The 18,757-nt window shown below is 43.1% G+C and overlaps 1 protein-coding gene across 1 annotated transcript in view; it reads right to left on the reverse strand.

The window, feature by feature from the left end:
* Nucleotides 1-1,638: 1,638 nt before the first annotated feature.
* Nucleotides 1,639-18,757, reverse strand: part of LOC145415541 (uncharacterized) — a 24,368-nt gene continuing 7,249 nt past the window's right edge. Inside the window, exons 2-13 of the mRNA XM_080284765.1 lie at nucleotides 15,079-15,139; nucleotides 12,216-12,312; nucleotides 11,097-11,262; nucleotides 9,705-9,825; nucleotides 8,612-8,781; nucleotides 8,422-8,554; nucleotides 6,570-7,250; nucleotides 6,110-6,282; nucleotides 5,491-5,645; nucleotides 3,252-3,416; nucleotides 2,261-2,454; nucleotides 1,639-1,935 (exon numbers count right to left, since the gene is read on the reverse strand). Of these exons, the coding sequence (XP_080140891.1) occupies nucleotides 1,639-1,935; nucleotides 2,261-2,454; nucleotides 3,252-3,416; nucleotides 5,491-5,645; nucleotides 6,110-6,282; nucleotides 6,570-7,250; nucleotides 8,422-8,554; nucleotides 8,612-8,781; nucleotides 9,705-9,825; nucleotides 11,097-11,262; nucleotides 12,216-12,312; nucleotides 15,079-15,139 (2,413 nt within the window). The remainder of the gene's footprint in view (nucleotides 1,936-2,260; nucleotides 2,455-3,251; nucleotides 3,417-5,490; nucleotides 5,646-6,109; nucleotides 6,283-6,569; nucleotides 7,251-8,421; nucleotides 8,555-8,611; nucleotides 8,782-9,704; nucleotides 9,826-11,096; nucleotides 11,263-12,215; nucleotides 12,313-15,078; nucleotides 15,140-18,757) is intronic.

Genomic DNA, 18,757 nt, shown 5'->3' on the forward strand with positions numbered 1-18,757 from the left:
GACCGTCAAGTGATCCTGACCGACCCGGTGAATTACACACACACACACACACACACATCACCTACCTCTAAGCGCCCTTACATGGGCAATACACCCTTCCCATCTATTAGATTGGTCCTAATAGGCACATCTAACTAGAGCATCTTAACTCAATGAACCACCTGGCGTCCATCTCAGCATCTACATACTCATCCATCCTCCCTATGGCTCTTTCACCTGTATTCACCTCATCAACCTTTCCTGATTTCGCTCGTACATTTAAACCACCCCTTCTCCCATTCCTTACAGTCTAACCTCTCTCAGTCCTCACACCAATCTAACATTCTTACCTCCGCCCTCACAACCTCCCATCAAGCTTTCTCAGCCTTGACCTCCCCTTTGACTCTCGCTCTCTGCCCTGTACCCTCAACCAAACTCTTTCCCACTGCCCCTAAGTCAACTTGCAAACAGCACCATGATTCAACTAAAGGATTAATGTTAACACTCCTTCATTTATTACAACATTAACAATAACACAGTAAATCAACGAACAACACATATCTACAACAAATCACTAATTAAATAACATTACTGTACTTCAGCATCAGACCTCCATAACAGAGGTAACACTGATTTCAATACACACGGTATCTAATAAATAAATAAATAAACTGCTACACTATCATATCTAATGCCAAGAACAAGGACAAACAAAACAATGTCCTTGAAATAAATAGGAAACAAATAACCTAACCAGGATACCATTTAACTTCCATAATCTCTAATTTGACTAACACGTTCATCTTTAACACTGTAAGATCAAGCCAATACTACCTATGTCTAGTATAAAGTTTTCTAGTACAGTAACAGGCTAGGATTAGGAACTAACTGCAAAAAATCAAACAATGTCAGATAATTAATAAACCCGGACTCTTCCAAAATCCCATAACCGAACAATATACTGTATTCCATTCTCGATTTCTGTACTGGCGAAGAAATTTATAACAAATATACTTTGCGGCAAGTTTTCCATTCGCGGATGCAAATGTTTAGTTTGCGAGGTACTGTCAGTTTTCATAAAAGAAGTACTTCTTTTTATTAAGATGGCGTTTGCTGGCCAACTTTAATCACATAATGAGTAATATCAGGCTATTTCTTTCCAGGTATCAAAGTCAGGGAGAACTGTTCACCCGTCTGAATAAGAGATTGTAGTCTCTTTATAAGTCGACCAACAAAACTCCTTATTTTTTCAGGATCTAATGTTCACTTTCAGGCAAGCTCCTGTGTAAGTACACGGCCATTACACTTTACTTCCCGAATAAAAATCTGCTCAACTGTCCATTTTCATAGCACCCTTTTCCATGTATTTGTTCACCATGTCAAGAGAGTTACAAATGCATACAATTGATAGTCAGGCATCCGGTTAGTACCAGTTTTCAAGCACCCCCGCTTTATCTGTTAAACATCCACTTCAGTTTTCATTTATCAGGCAAAAATATCATCAAAACTTCTCACAAGCTTGCAGGATATTCTCACACTTTCCCACATCTCAGGTAAATTCCTTTTCCATTCTCTCCAACAGGTTCCTCGAGACTAAACATTCTCACAGCTGTCCAGCTCTTATGAAAACTTTATAAATCTCCTCCAGCCTCTCGTAGCCTACAGCGGATTATGAGAATAAACATCCTCATATCTTTTCATCTCTCGGGCAAATTCCTTATTGATCTTCTCCAGTCTCTCGTACATCCAACGAGTCCTGTGAGAGTAGACCGGCCTCGTGACGAACCCCAGCATCCTCAAGTACGCTGACTGCACCCAATTCGTGAAGGCCGTGACGCGGGTGAATATCGTGGGTACACCGGGCAATCCACAGTCCTTTGACCACGACACCAATCCCGCCAGGAACCATCTACCACCAGCCTCGCATGCCAGTGGTGAGCCCCCGTCCAAAGCGTTCTAGGGGATTATATTAAACATGGGGATTCTGATGCTAAACCGGAGGAATGGAAAAGATATGGAGAGGTTTTTGCTGATGGGCTGAGCGAATGGAGAAGAAAGAGGATGAAATGTAAAGAGATTCTGATGTTGGGATGAAGGTATTCAAGAGGCTCGTTTCTTCTGGCTAATGTTAGTTAAATTCTAATAAATGTCTTGATTGCTCATATTCTAAGTTCTACAGCTGTGCTACCTACTTCTACTTTAGTCGTACTGAAACTACTTTTCCATAAACCTATTAAATTGTAACTTTATATAAACCTTTACTATCCTTAGTATGACTCACATAGCATGCCGCGGTGTTGTCCAGCCTGCGGGCACACAGGTAGGAGTCAGAGGATGCCAGGATGCCGGAGCCAGTGAGGTTTCGGAGGGCCGTGGCACATTCAGCAGGCGGTAACACAGGCACTGGCAGTTGTCGCAATACTCCCTCCTTCACACCCGCCACCGCTGCTGCTGCTGCTGCCAGTGCTGCCCCGTCTGTGGAGATCAAGTAATGTACTGTAATCATTATTAGTGTTGTGTGTAAGACTGTCGCGGTACTTTTGTTTGCAGGTAGGCGACTGACAGCTCAGGATATCCTGTGACTGGTGACTGTCTGGCCATGTACACAAAGCTTCTAACTGACAGGTGCCACAAGGTATGTCCTTGACCACGTGACAGCCTAGGTCGGTCAACACGCAACACACCTAACCAGCCCAGTCATCCAATGGATTTAGTCCACTGGCCAGTCACTGAGGAAACAGACAATATTGCTTATATTTCTCTCGTCCCACAAAATAAGGTCAGTAAAGGTCCACGCCTTTATTTCCCAAACTGACTAAACCGTTAACTGTTAAGTGGGCAACACAACACCTCTCTCTGATAAAGCACTGCATTATTACTCCAATGGATAGTGAAGTCAACTCTGTACAAGCCTGTGGCCTTCCACTTCATACTGATACAGGGAAAAGCTACGGGGTTATACCTCACCTACTAAGCTGCCCATACTGCAAAAGCAGCAGATGACACTGACTGAGTAGCTTCCAGCTGTGAGATGACTGGCAGCACTGCCTATATAGTCGATCGGAGAAGCCTGACAATTCTCTTTGGTGTGGGTGACTGGCAATGGAGGCACCAGTTAAATGACTTTACTCACCTGACATCATAACGAAACTAATTTTGAGTAAAAGCAAATCGCCTTTTACGACCGAGATGTAGAGACCTGAGGCTCTTATAATTTTAATAAAATAACATAACCTACATTAGCCTAAGCAGTCAACCTAATCTATCCGAACCTGTGGCGTGCACAGTGGTGAACGATGCTGCAGGTGGCATGCGTGGGCGTCCGTATCCAACCACCACACAGGATGCTGAGGGCGGCAGTAGGGCGGCCTGCTGAGCCACACACACCAGGCACACGTTGTCACTCAGGGTAGCATGGTCCTGCAGCCGCACCAAACCTGATAAGTAAAGTTTTTATTAATCCTATGACTTCAGGAGGTTTCCCAGTGGCGAGTTAACTGTTTGGTGTAATCCTGTGACTTACAGCTTACCTAAAAACCGCCTCATTTTGGTTGGTTTTAAGGAAACCTCAGGTCTCACTTGGGTTTATATATAAACGTGTGTGTGTGTGTGTGTGTGTGTGTGTAATTCACCGGGTCGGTCAGGATCACTTGATGGTCGTGATCGTCAGCTTTTACCCTCCCGGAAGGGAGCTGAGAGCTCATATAGTCCGATCTAAGGGCAAGGCTGTGACCTTCACACACGCACACACCCGTCCCCTTGCTCAAGGGAGACAGTAACCACCCACTTCGTCAGTGAAACTTTTCGCAACCTGAGCGAGGCGCGAACTCACGTCTACCAGATGGCAAGCGAGAACGTTACCACTGCACCAGCGAGCGGTGTGTGTGTGTGTGTGTGTGTGTGTGTGTGTGTGTGTGTGTGTGTGTGTGTGTGTGTGTGTGTGTGTGTGTGTGTGTGTGTGTGTGTGTGTGTGTGTGTGTGTGTGTGTGTGTGTGTGTGTGTGTGTGTGTGTGTGATTCTCTATTCCCAGTGTCTCTGCACGATCATAACAAATGCCTAATAAGGAAGAAAGGGTTTTGTTATAGTAGTACGGAATTTGTGAGGTTACCTGCTTTAATCCTCGGTTCAGTCTAAGTTAAATGTAAAGGCCAAAGTTCTACTCCCATCAAAATGCCAGGTGACTGCTAGTCTTACGTTTGATTGGTGTGGGCGGTAAACAGAAAAAGTAGTGCTGTTTGAATGTAACTACAGATATGTTGCTACGACAGGTTACACCTCCTCAAGAATAAAAAGCTACCAGTTTCATGCAGGAACACTTTCTGTCTTCGTGCATTCACACTTCTGAAAGTTGCAATATGAAAGTGCAGGAAATCTTTCGTAGTCTTGCGGTGCTGGCTATTGGCCTGTTACCGAAAATGTCTATATACTGAGCAATTTTACACGAAACAGTTCAGAATGGAATTCTTAATGAAAAATATTAAATGAAAATACGAGTACAAGCAATACGAAATTTCATCCATAAAATGACGGTAGTTAATATTTACATTCTTCCATACATAATGCTCTTTGCTTTACCTGACTCCCTAATGCACACACACACACACACACACACACACACACACACACACACACACACACACACACACACACACACGAGTCTCTAACAAATAACCTTCCTCCAGTTAAACAAAACAGTTACCCTCCAAATACAGTATTGAATTTTCATTTTCTATTAGTAACAATATACCGAAAATTCTGTTTCCATGGCAACCTAAAGAGGAAAAATATAGATCGGGCATTCATCACTACCATCATCATGACTTTGCCTCCTACTGACAGGGCGGAGAGTGGGAAGGATCCAGGGACAGGAAGAGAAAATCGAAAACAAAAAACTATCAACACTGCCCAGCGAAAAGGACGATAACATCATTCTCGAATTACTCAAGTTTTCGCATCCATGACTCCACAAACAGGCCCCATGATCCACTGAAAAACTATAATTCTAAGAGCTGTGAAATGACTACAGTGTTAAATGCAAATTACCACAATACTGAGGAATGCGCTATATAAACTACACAGCGTAAGAGGTGTAGGATACGTGGGTTTTCGCCTAAGTTGCAATTAAACTGGACACAAGTTAAATTCACTTAATATACAAATCATTAAGTGTGCCACAGACTCAAGACATAGGGTGTGGGATAACAGGGTAAGTTAACAGAGTGCGTAGAGTGCGTAGTGACAGAAGCAGCCAAACGGAGAGTGTGGGATGAAAAAGAACAGCTACAAAATCCTATCAGGTAGTGTGGGGTCACAGAAAAAAAAAAAGTGTGTGACAGTGACAGCCACAGACACGAGAGTGAAAGTGTTGGGTGAGAGAGACAGCCACAGAAGAAGTGTGGGTGACAAAGACAGCCACAAACACCAGACAGAGAGTGTAGGGTGACAAAGAACACCCACAGCCAGTAGAGAAAGAGTGAGGTGTGACAGGGGCATATTAACGAGAGGACCCACCGACATCGTTGACATGAGCGCCCCCTGATGTGAAATAATCTGGGTGGGGCATGATCTGTGCAGGGGAGTGGAACTGTATGCCGTAAGGCAGGTCATCCAACAGGTTACTGTCACCCAACACCACCACGTACTTGCTTAGCTCCTTATCCTCCAATCTGTAACATTTGGTCAATATTGGTTAATTGTATAGCACTGCCGTAAACTTGCATAAAAAAAAAAACATAAACAGAGATCTCACGTACTAAATGAGTTACTCTAATAAGGATCTGCTAAATACTGCTACTATCCACTTGACATAAACTGCAAGACAAATCTGGTTTCTGCAAGTGCCCCACAGCATGGAAACCTGAACCCATAATTTGTTTCTTTACTCTTTGGTTCTCCCTTCTCGTTTACAGACTTAAATGATGTACACTCCACAAATTAGGAGGCTACATCGCTCCTAAATAATGTCACTGACTGCCTGACACGTGTGGCAGTGTTGTGAACAAGGTTGGTCTACAAGTCCCTCAAAGCAGATGAATCTCAACCCGTCATTTCCCTTCTTTCTCTCTCTGCTTTTCCTTGTCTCTTACACATACTACAGTACAGTAAACTTCACAGCAATAATGGAACTAACCGCCTGACACACGTGGCAGTGGTAAGGACGAGGTTGGTCTCTACAAGCGCCCCTGAGCAGATGAACTTCAATCCTCCCACAGCGCTGCGCTCCATGATGGCCGCCGCCCAGCACCACTCTACTGTGGAGGCTGCAACACCGCCAAGGATGCGGCTCGGGGAGTTCTCTGGCACCTGGAGGGAAGGCAGTAGGAAAGGATGAAGAACAAACAACAAAAATAGACTATATCAGAGATGAAAAAGTAAACTCAATGATGGTGGTTTTATATATGACGAATGGTCGTTAATACCATTTGCTCAATTTATTCTCTAAACGCATTTTTTGTCATCTTGTTCTAAGCAAACATAACTTGAGTCCTATTACAACATCTTAAGGTGGCGAAAGAACTCTTGTAACCAACGAAACCACACAGGGATACAAAGAAAACGAAAATCAAAATCATAATAAGAGGGAAACTCACGTAATGCTTGGGTCCTTTAAAACCACAGATGTTCTGGTTCACCGGTTGAAGAAGAACCTGATCCTGGTAGTCCGTGAAATAGGTGTAGTCTGGCTCCTCCTCCCCTTCCCCCTGCCCCGCTACTCCTGCCCCTCCCCCAGCGCCTGCTACTGGATCTGAGGTAGAGGAAGGGGGATCTGGAGTGCCTGAGATCAAGTTGGAATCTAAATTGTTGATGCTCACGTCCACAACACCTTCAGGAGTAACGACGCTTTCTGGAACGCCCTGCAGCGCTTGTGTGTCCACTGAAGGAGGCTGAGGGAAGAATATGGCGGGGTCTGGGGGAGGCTCGGGGAACACTATGGCGTTGTCAGAGGCTGGGGAATCGCTGTTGGCAGTGGTGGGTGAGGCAGGATTTGTGGTCGTAGTTCTAGAGGGAATGGTGACGGTTTTGATATCAGGATTAGCGATGTTTGAGTCTGATTTTGTGGTTGTGGTGGTGGTGGCAGAGCTCGTGGGAGTCGCTGTGGCAGTGTCCGAGGTAAATTTAACCGTAGTGGTGTCAGAGTGGTCACTGCTGGGAGAGGGAGTGGTGGCTGGTGCAGGTGCGGTGGTGGAAATGGTGGCAGGGTGGGTAGGAAGGGTGGTTGGTTGATCGTCCATGCTGGTGGGTATCTCGTTGTAGCTCTCAGTCACCTCAACCTGCAGGGGGCAGAGTTCTTAGTATACAGCAGACAAAACAGATGGGACACACACACACACACACACACACACAACATACATATATAAGGAGAGAGAGAGAGAGAGAGAGAGAGAGAGAGAGAGAGAGAGACTGAATGCGTGTGTGTGTGTGGTGGGAAGGAAGTGGTGTGGGAAAATGGGAGTGTGACAACTGTTCTGTTTCCCTTGTGAACCAACCAACCACAGCCACACCACACCACACCACACTGACGCTCCCGAATGTGTGTGTGTGTGTGTGTGTGTGTGTGTGTGTGTGTGTGTGTGTGTGTGTGTGTGTGTGAGAAGCAGAAAGACACTATAGGAGTAGGAAATGTGACATTATATCGGGAGCATGATTTTCAGTGGATATTGAATTGTGAAAAGCAGCTGTTCTTGACTAGTTCTGATCAGTCGTAGAGTAATGAAGTCAGCTTTTTTTTCCTTACCTAGCAATGTTTTAAGTGCACTCATCCTGCCGTATAAATAATAATAATAATAATAATAATAATAATAATAATAATAATAATAAAGCTGAGCGCGCCCATTATCTGTTAGGGGTATTCCACTGCTGAACAACTCTGCCTGCTGCTGGTAAGTATAAAACCCTCCTGGTAGCTAGATATAAATCTTAAATACGTCCATTTCCCTGGAAAGCGCCAATATTCCACAATTTTATAGGCTATCTGAAGCTGACGATTATTTTCCATTTTAATGATCGTATTCAGTATCTTCCCTATAAGTAAAAATTCATATTAATACTATATACTGACCTTAAAAGGATGGATATTCAATTTGTTCGTAAATCTGATTCATACGATATTTCAAACTCTGTCCAAAATTGCAAACCTTCAAAAAGCAATATACCACGACGGTGACTTTAACTCTGGCCGTGATAGTGATCCAAAGATGAAGTAAAGGGAGAACGTGAGTAAATTTGTTATACACATTAACTCGTTTTCTGTTTACTTCACATATTTTGTTACTGTTGCAAACCTAACGCGTGTGTGTGCGGAGAGAGAGAGAGAGAGAGCACATAACACAAAATATCAATAGTATGCCTAGTGAAGTGGGCCAGGCACTCATTCACACACCATTGAAGCCTCCGGAATCCTCTCTCAGCCAAACCATCTGGAAACCTGATTTTTTTCCTTACCTGTTCCGCCTGGCTACCACCATCAGGCACCGGGGTAGTTGTGGCAGCTGCGGTAGGAGAGGCATCTGTGGTAACTGTGGTGGTTTGGGGAATATTGGTGGCTGAGTCTTGGGCTGTTGTGGTAGTGGGTGTGCTGGACTGGAGGGGCGGGGGTGTGGTGGGGAGAGGTCTTGTGGTGGTGGAGGTGAGCAGGGGTGTGGTGGGGAGAGTCGTGGAGGGCGTGGTGGAGGGCGAGGGGGCGCGTGTGGGGAAGGTACCGGTCCAGGGGCGTGTCACCAGTCCAACGATCCCGGTGAAGTCCGTCACCACGCCCACGATGTCGATCAAGTTCTCCGGGTTGAGGTTCTCGTAGTCCACCTCCTGATGTGTGGCCAAGGGATGGGTTAGCGGGGGGTTAGCAGTGAGGGGTAAATGGGTGGGGATCAGGTATGTGGTAGTAGCAGTAGTAGTAGTAGTTGTAGTAATAGTAGCAGCAGTAGTGGGGATCAAGAGTGTAGTAGTAGTAATAGTAACTGCAACTCTAAATTTATCTGCATGTGAACCCGGTAGACGCAGGCTGATGTTGCCTGTCACCAGCAGGCCACCATCCTCCTTTCGGGAGACAGGGAGAAAGTTAAGGGATCTTTGTATACCTGAGTACCTCCACCGCCCGGTTATGTCGGTGGCACCACATGAAGGCGTCCCTCTCCAGCACCACCAGTTATTTAAAGATGGGGAGCGATGATTACTGGTCAAGGGAAGGGGGGGGAAAGACAGAGAAATTACTGTATCTGATCAGTGTATACAGTATATTCTAGAAAGAGTCATGTTTCTGTGCTCATTCTTTACCATTCCATACAAAGTCTAGTCATGGGGGAACATCAGTGACTCTCGAATCAAATATATTTTTCTTCCTAGTTTATATGCACATGGTAATACAAATAATACAACTGTAACTAATAATAATAATAATAATAATAATAATGAAACAATATGTGACAGAGCTTACAAATATCAATAAGCTTTTTTTTTTGGATATGACGATTTCTGCAGGCTTCTACATTTTGGTTCCTTTTTAAATAATCAATTCCATTCATAATTTCACACATCCGTATTCACTTATTCTGATGCTTCATTGTTAAAAAAGAAACTCTCTCTCTCTCCCTACCATTTTATATTTGTAAGAGTTCTCCATTATTACAGCAAAAGTTAACAACCCAGTAAGTTACACCATTAAAAAAAATACTTTGTAAATATGTAGGAAAGAGAGAAATCGAAGTTCATGTTCAAATCATATATCGTACATGTTGTTGTTGCTGCTGCAGTAGGGCCTCCTCGTCGATGAGTGAGAAGATATCGGTGATGGTGACGGGGGAGAGGGTGGTGGTGGGGGGCTCACTGGTCGCCTTTCCTAGTGGGTTGTGTCTGTGGAGGAAGCGAGGGTTACACAGAGAGAAAGGAACAAATTTGGGGGAACAGAATAGGTTACATAGACAAAAAGGAACAAATTTGGGGGAACAGCACGGGTTACACATACAGAAAGGAACAAATTTGGGGGAACAGAATGGGTTACACAGACAGAAAGGAACTAATTTCAGTATCAATCTTCACCTAAATAATGACTATGTATTTAACCTACAAGTGACCAGGACAGAGTGACATGGAGGAGATTCGTTTGTGACAATCCCTTATTACAGGGTTAAGGCGTCTGATTGTAGACAAGTGACCAACGACACTCAAAGCGTTAAAAGAAACACAGCCCATGTAAGAAATAAATACACGCCAAAAGCAATCTTGAAAATAGGCAATCCTTAATGTGATTCATCTTAATACAGTATTTTCACTATAAATGCACCAAAATGTTCAAGGATCCCACACCACGAGATATACCATAAATCAGAGAATACAGGTCAGTGGAAGAGTTTGTAGCACTGCATAGCAAACCGCAAGTCATGCATGAAATAACAGCATCAAAACATTTTTTTTCTTTCTTCCTTCTCCTCCTGCTTTTACCTTTCCTTCCAATACAAAAATGTGGACATGAATGCCTACTTAGTACTGTACTGAAAGAGATAACACGAAGGTAAAATGGGTGAGGGGTCATTCGCCTTCCATGAACTCATTCAATCAAGCACTCATTCAACTAAGCGCATTTAAAATTCCTTTCCTGTCTCAAATCATATCCTTACGATCTACTTCACAGGTTTACAACTTTCAATCAAGCTTATTATCTCATATTTATCATCACAACCTACTCCACCACCAACCTCGCAATAAAACCAACCACGCCACACCTGCCACCACAATCACCCTGTCTAACAACTCATCCCACAATCAGTCTCACAACCTCAACCATTCTATCACCGTCCTTACCACCTCACATCCATCTCTGTTACCTCATCTCTTTAACAACCCCCTCCTAGTCCCTCTCCCACACCCTCACAGTCAAACCCATCACCACATACCTTCCACGACCCCCTCTTCTCCCCCTCTCCCTCAACCTCACAACCACTCCTACCATCTCATACGTTCCATAGTCACAACCATCCCTATCACGTCTACGTACACTACTATATCCTAACCTTCCCCCACTCCCCCACCCTTCCCTCACTCTCCCACCCTTTCCCCACCCTTCCCCCACTCCCTCATCGTTTCCCCACTCTCCCACCCTTTCCACCGCCCTCCTCCAGCCTCACCTGCAGCAGACGAAATCAATCTTCGGCGTGAAGGCGTCCCTGAGTCCACTGCAGTGCCCTCCCTTCGTGTCCTGCAGGAAATCCACGTCCACTGTGCAGTTGTGTCCCAGCATACAGTAGCCCAGGCCCTCCCCACAGCTGGTCACCCCCTGGATCACGAACAGGCCTGCGGAGGGACGGAGAGAAGAATGACGGAGGGAGGAGAAAGGAAACAGGGCAGGAGAGAGGGGAGGCAGGTAGAGAGAAAATGAGAGGAGAAAAAATGGAAAGGAGGTAGAGAGAAAAGAAGAAGGGGAGAAACTGGATAGAGGCAGACTAAAATGGAAATAAAGAAAACAGGGAGGTAGAGAGAAAAGGTAGGAGGGGAGAGAGAGGACAGGGAGGAAGAGAGTTTTAGGGAAGATAGAGAAAAACGAAGAGACAAGGTACGTAAGGAAGGACTAAAGAAAGGGAGAATGAGATGTAGAATAGAATGAGGAGGATTTTTTTTTAATGTATACAACTCTGGGCACAGGCATAACAGCCCGTTACCTGAGGCCCAGCAGTCCTCCGCCGTACATCACCTCCACATGCCACCACTTCGGCGCTAACACCCACTGTCCATATTGAATACAGTACACGCTACGGCTGTCTCATACAGGACCGGTATATTGATAATCGCGGGGCGATTTTACGAGATACATATACTCCTATCAAACAAGAAGTACTTAATGTACAGTGTGTGGGAGAAATCGTTCAGGAAAGTGTGCTATGAAGCTTCTTATACTACTCTGAATACGGCTCCCAAGATGACGCGAACACATCCTTACACCCTGACACACCCTTCAATCTGGTAGCAATGCCCGCCACAGCGACCCTCACGTGCTGGAACCGGTTTATGAGAGAGGGATCATTGAAAACTGCCAAATTTAACCCTACCTACCCCTTCACACTCAGGACGCCCTATTAATTTTATTCTTGCTATCTTGTGGGGACTTTGTTCGGTTTAGGATGAAGTGTGGCTACTACCACAAACTACTACCAACACACAAGCTACTACCAACACACAAACTACCACCAACACTCACACCACTACACAACAACCACTCCAGTACGGTTCCATGCCTTCTCCTGCCTTACCTGGGTCCACGATGGGTTTGCCTGCCACCCTGCCGCCTGCCATCCTCCCGCCTGCCACCACCACCGCCGCTGCCACCACCCACGCCCACCACACTCCCTGGAAACACACAGAATGGGTTACAAGATGTCCTGGGTTCGTGTCTGGGTAGGTTAAGTGTCATTCAATTAGGCTATACTCGGTTCTACTCTTTCAGACCACGTTGGGTTTCACTGTCTTAGGCTATGTTAATTTTCTGTGTTAATTTTCCACATATTCGGCAATGTTGGGTTTGTGTTGGGCTATGTTAAGTTTTATGAAGATGAAGCGTTGGATTTCACTGTGCCTAGCAATGTTTTGGTCTCTGTCAACCTATGCTGGGTTTCAGATGAGTTAGATGTTTTCAGTTTTATTAAGTATGACGGCCTACAGGAAACATTATTAGCCTTTATTATTATCCTGTACGTGCCGGGTTTTATTACTTGTTTCACTGTGTTTCAGTAGTTTTCATTTTGTTAGCTGGAGTTCATTCTTAATCCACGCTGAGTGTCACTGTGTTACGCTATGTTGGTTTCATTACATTACGCTTGGCAGGTTCCATTTTACAGTGATACGCTTTGCTGCATTAGGTCGAGTGAGTGTGTGTGTGTGTGTGTGTGTGTGTGTGTGTGTGTGTGTGTGTGTGTGTGTGTGTGTGTGTGTGTGTGTAGGGATTATACTTAGTTTCCTTTTGTTGGTGGTCAATGTGTACCAGTATACTTCACCTTTAAGGCTTAAAAAGAGCTGCTCTAAACTATCAACCTACCTCTTTTTTAATACTGACCACGAAAATATTGAGAATACAAGAATCTCTATCACATAACCATTAGAACGAAAAAAAAAATCCTCCAAAGTACATAGGTGGACAGGCAACTCACCTCATTTTATTAACATTACTACTCGTTTTTTTATTAATTTTTTACCGCGACAACTGAGGTGACGAGGAAACCTAACTGTTCCCATGAAGTTTCCGGAAGTCGTGGGATCAGGCGCACTCAGGCTTACCCACGCGTTTACCATAATGGGAAAGTTAGTGGCAGGCTGACAGGACACGAAAAAATCCCGGGAACATATTTACCAGGCACGCTTATGTACCGTACGCGCTGAAGAGAATGAAAAAGTTGGTGGAGGTCTGACTGGACATGGAAATACTACTACTACTACTACTACTACTACTACTACTACTAATAATAATAATAATAATAATAATAATAACAGTACCAGCAGAATATGCAATTTCAAAAAGTTACTGGCAGAATGACTGGACACGCAGATTCACAAAATAATGCAGGTATATATGTTGTTTTGTTCACTTCATCGCTTCCCATCTATCACTGCCAGTTACCATCAGCTAGTACGTAATATCCAAACACAGGAGCGGACAATACGTCACCCAAATGTTGCTACCTATAATCTTCAGTACCTTTTGACATTAGGTTCAATACACACACATACACACACCAATCAGTTAAATTCAACCAAGTCATGTGAGCTGCAGGCTTTTCTTTTGGTGGACTGAATGGATATATAAGAGTCCCATATTAAAAGGTATACAAATGAAGAATGAAAAAAATAACTGAAGACTGGAATCACATAATAAATAAAATGTGTTTGTAAAGAATCTGACGTATGAAAAATGACTGACAGGAGAGGACACGGGTCATGAAACGGTAAATACTCAGGATCAGAATCATTGTATTTAAGTATAAACAGTGTACTATAAAGTCAAGGTCAGCCTCGTCTTTGTCCACCAAGACCTGCTGACTTAGCATTTTTTTTCCCCTCTGTGTCCGACTCTGGGCACAGGTTTCACTGCCCGTTCCCAGAGATCTAGCAGTCCTCCTACATGCCACACACCTACACATGTCACCATTCGGCACTAACACCCACCGTCCATACTGAATACATGTTAGGACTGTCTCATACAGGACTGGTGTATTGGTATCAGCAGGGATGTTCTTACATGTCAGCGGGTCTTATGGTGGATCAATAAAGTCTGCCTGAACACACAACTCGACAATTTCGCTTCTCCGTCGTATTTTTTTGCGTCTCTTCCTCTCCTCCCATCTCTGTGTTGCGCTCCGTTACCCCTCTTTCTTTGGGGGGGGGGTGACTTTTTTTTATCTGTTTCTGTTTTTTAATCATACCTTCGTCTGTTCAGAACGGTAAATTTTCCTCATACTCTTATATATGAATATAATGTTGCTAATCCTTTCCAGTCCTCTTTGAAGATATCAGAGAGAGAAGGCGCTCAGCCGGTATAAAACTGATCTAATTGAACAGACACTTCCAAAAGTAAACATTATTCAATTTAGAAACATTTATTTTCATGAAATGTTTATTTTCATTTATGATATAAAAATTTCACCTGAGTGTCATGGGCTGCAGAAAATGATTCCTTAACAGTTTACATATTGACTTTCCTAGTTTTATAGGCAAATAACTTGGTAGGGCATGAACATGAATGCTTAATTATACTTGCCATATTAATTACTTATTAAAAAAAATATTCGCTTGTCTTTATAGAGCACAGGATAGACAGATGATGCAGCACAGACAATGATAAGGTTGACGGAGCCGTACCCGCAACACACGAGAAATCACCCAGGGGAGAGGAAGAGGAGCGTTATATATATGGACCACCCTGTATAGTTTTCCTCAGACCTAATCTATATTTCCTTTAACTTTCTACCTATAAATAAAAAAATACTATAAAATAAAGGAAGAGGAAGTGGGAAGAATCGAAGGAAGCAGATAAGGAACACAGGTCAAAGGACGATAACTGGCAACCCGTCACGATTTAAAACGGCGATAAAAAACTGCGATAAAAAAGTACAGTTCGCTCACCGCCATTGTGTCCTGTGGTGTGGAGGACCGCCTGAACCCTGGCTCGATCACCTCAACACGTCTGGGTCATGTCACGGGGTCACGGCGAGGTCATGGAGGTCATAGGCTAGTGACAGCTGGAGGAGGAGGGACGGTCGTGTGCGTTCTTGCGTTCTTTCATAGCCTAGTGAGCTTGACTTTAGGCGATTAGTGTTTCAGGGTGATTTCATGGCCTAGGGAGGTGGATTCTAGTCAGTTATAATGTTTTTGGTCATTTCATACTGTTTTGAGATTTTGATGATTTTGGACGATTCTAGTTTTCTTGTAGTTCATACCTGTGGGATGAATTATAGACGATTATACTGTATTTCTAATGATAGTTTAATTTGGCTATCGCTGGTTATATACATTCTCTTTTTTGGATTGACAACATACCCTAATCATATATATTACAGTTAAAAATGTTATAATTCCTGAGCGGGTATACTTTGACTTGTCTTCCTGGATCACTTCACTGTTTGTGGCATTTTCAATTATTTCTCTGCTACATCACCAGCACGACAAATATATACACTTCAAGTCAGTCTGTGTAGAAATTCATCATCCTTATTACTGTATCTTAGGTGTATTACTATATCTTCAAACCAGGACTTGTAACTCTTCCACTTTTCTTGTGTCATGTGTCACTCATGTCACTTCACAAATCATTTCACTGATATTTTCCACTAAGTTCTAATTTTTCCCCCTAGTTTCATTCCATCTCACGTCTCCTCTCTGCTTGCTTACATCAGCTCATTGCCTTATTATCAACTGAACATAAAGATTGCAAAACTGATGTGAAGGGATGCAACTTAATTAATTTCTTATCAATATCACAAATAGATTTCACGTATCTCACACTGAGATATCGTTCAACCTTTTCTATTGATGACTAAAGGAAAGTTAACGTGAACTTCAATGGATAAAAGTTTACGTTTATGATTTTATTAAGAGAGAGAATTATAGAAATGAATGAATCGCTAGCAGTAGCAATTAAGGCACAAAGGATGAATATTATGAGGAATTTTAAGCGTAAATGAGTAAAAATTTGAGTGTCATGTGAGTGAAAGACAGTAGAGTACCTAAACCAGCTTAAACTGTAAACAAATATGAGTAAACATGAGTGTAAATGAATCAAATGAATCCAAATGTGAGCAAAACACAGATAAAAATGAGTGTAAATGTGAGTCATATATAGGCATAAATAGGTGCAACTATGAGTACACAATGGGTGCAAAAATGGGTAGAAAGGAGTGCAAATGAATCAAACGAGTGCAAATGTGAATCAGGTATGGGTACAAATGAGGGCAGGGAATTCAAATGAGTCCCGGTGTGTGAGTACAAATATGAGTCAAATACGAATGTGTTTGCTTGTGAGCCGCGCCACCCTACGCCACACAGAACCAACACACTACAAACACATACTGAGAAGAGATCGGACTGGGAACATCTGGCAATCCCCACTCCCTGTAACCCCCCTCACCTCCCCTCCCTTCTCACCTACCCCTTCCTTCCTCCACCTCCCCCACCTCTTCTTCCTCTTCCTCAGTCCCTCTTCCTCCTCTGCTCTTTTTATTATCTATCCTTATCAACTATAACTCCATCTTCTACTTCTTCTTCTTTCCTGACCTCATGATTTCTCACTCCTTTTTCTCCTAACGTTTTTTGTCTGCTTCCACCCCTTTAGTTTCTATTCCGCTCCCTCTCCTTTTCGCCTTTCCCATTTAATTCTTCCTTTTCTTCTTCTTCCTCTTCTTCTTCTTCTGTCTTCCCTTTTATGCTTCATCTTATTCTTCGCGCGTCCATTCCTAGTTTTTAGCCAACCTTTTCCCTCGTTACTTCTCTTCTATTAATTCTTCTGGGTTTCTGTTGAAGATTTCCATGTTTGTTCCTTTCAAGTCATCGTGTTTTTCTACCTTTTTCTTGTCAGCTACCATATCGCAAGAAATCGTGGGAAGGGGAGTGCCATCCTCTTCTCTTTCTTTTTCTCTCGCAAGCAGGTGAAATACTTAGTTATTTAACCTTGATCCAGTAGATAACCTCGTTGTTGAAGATTTGTTCCTGACAATACTGTTATGCTTCTGTTTTTGACGGAGGGCATGATGGGCGGCGCATCCCATCACAACAAACACCTCAATACACTACAGCTATGCACTTAGAAGGCATGTCATTCTCAGTTGTTAAATAAAATGGTTACTGTAGAAACTTACCTGATATCAGCTCCAGAGAACGCTAAAATATACCTCTGGGAGTAATTATAATTTCCTTGTTGAAAAACATAAACCTTCACGTCACTACGAAGCTACCTCCCAGAAAATTAAAATACCACGAAATTTATGCAGATTATTTGATTAACAGTCTGATGCTGGGCTGAATGATTTTTTTTTTTTAATTACTGACACGGTAATATTAAACTTAACGTAAGAAAATATCTCAAAGAAGTACTACACGCAGTCGTAAACAGGAGTGGGGATAGCCCAGGGATGTAGCCTATGCGGTTCATGGCCAGGGATGTTACTGAGCCCAATGAACACCACCCCTCGCTGAAGTGACGAAGAGACGCGTATGCTGTTTGGCAAAGCATAGCCGAGGTCAGTAACAGATTCCATGAGTAACCATAAATACTGATAGACTTTCCTACCCTGGGGCTTAAAGGTTTCGAAAATGCGGGACGTTGTCAGTTAATATAAGTTCCACGATGGCACTCTTCAAGCCGGCACAAAGTATCCATTACATGAAAACGGTATATAAGTGTCTAGTGTTATGAAATGGCCAATAATTCCTACTGCGATTTACTACTTAAGCAGGTCGCACAGCATCCAGGATTTTTTTTTTTTTTCCTGATTCTTCCTACTATATCGTCTCCGCGAATTCGCTTTACTTCACTCAGTTCCTGAAAGTAATACAGTGCTTTATTATCAAGATTCACTGTTCACTATGACAGTTACATCCTGGAATTACATTTTTCAATTATACCATGATGATAATAGTTTACATATGGACACATTGGCTCCAAAAGAATTATATGAAAGTTTCCGTCTTTACCTTTTGAAACAGGGACGCAGCGTTTAAAAATAATCTCCAGTAACGCTTTACGACTGCGTATGTCTGCTGTACATATTAACACAACACAAATACGGAACGTCATAAAACGTTCGCAGTACACTATCCATTCAGAAATATAATATGTCCGGGAAAACAAAACAAAACAAAACAAAGCATAATAAGGCAAAACAAAACCTGCACAGGATCAGCGCCCGGTTGAAGATAACATTTAGTGGGAGTGCACACCATACCCAGGAGTCAGAGCCTTAATTTCGGTCAGTCTTGATTTGCAGTGGAGGATGGAGTTATGCCTTATGTTTGCAGTGACGGCACGGTAAAATTCACTATAGGGTATCCCACAGGACTGGAATCATGGAGGAAATTATTAACCCATTTATTATTTTATTTCACTTACCATTTTTTTGCGGGCCCAAGATACTGACTGGGTGTCTGGTCTGCATTATAAGAAACACTGGTGAACACACTGAGCACATTCTGTGAATATAAGCTTCTGTAGTGCCGTTTCTATTATCATTAGTTTTTCCCCTGACTTCAACCTATGGGACACGCAAGAGAATGTATGTATTGCTACATACACACATACATGCAGCTCACC

Source organism: Coenobita brevimanus, chromosome 103, assembly GCF_032717465.1.
Source record: "Coenobita brevimanus isolate Jiangsu-jjx chromosome 103, ASM3271746v2, whole genome shotgun sequence".
NCBI classification, from domain to species: domain Eukaryota; kingdom Metazoa; phylum Arthropoda; class Malacostraca; order Decapoda; family Coenobitidae; genus Coenobita; species Coenobita brevimanus.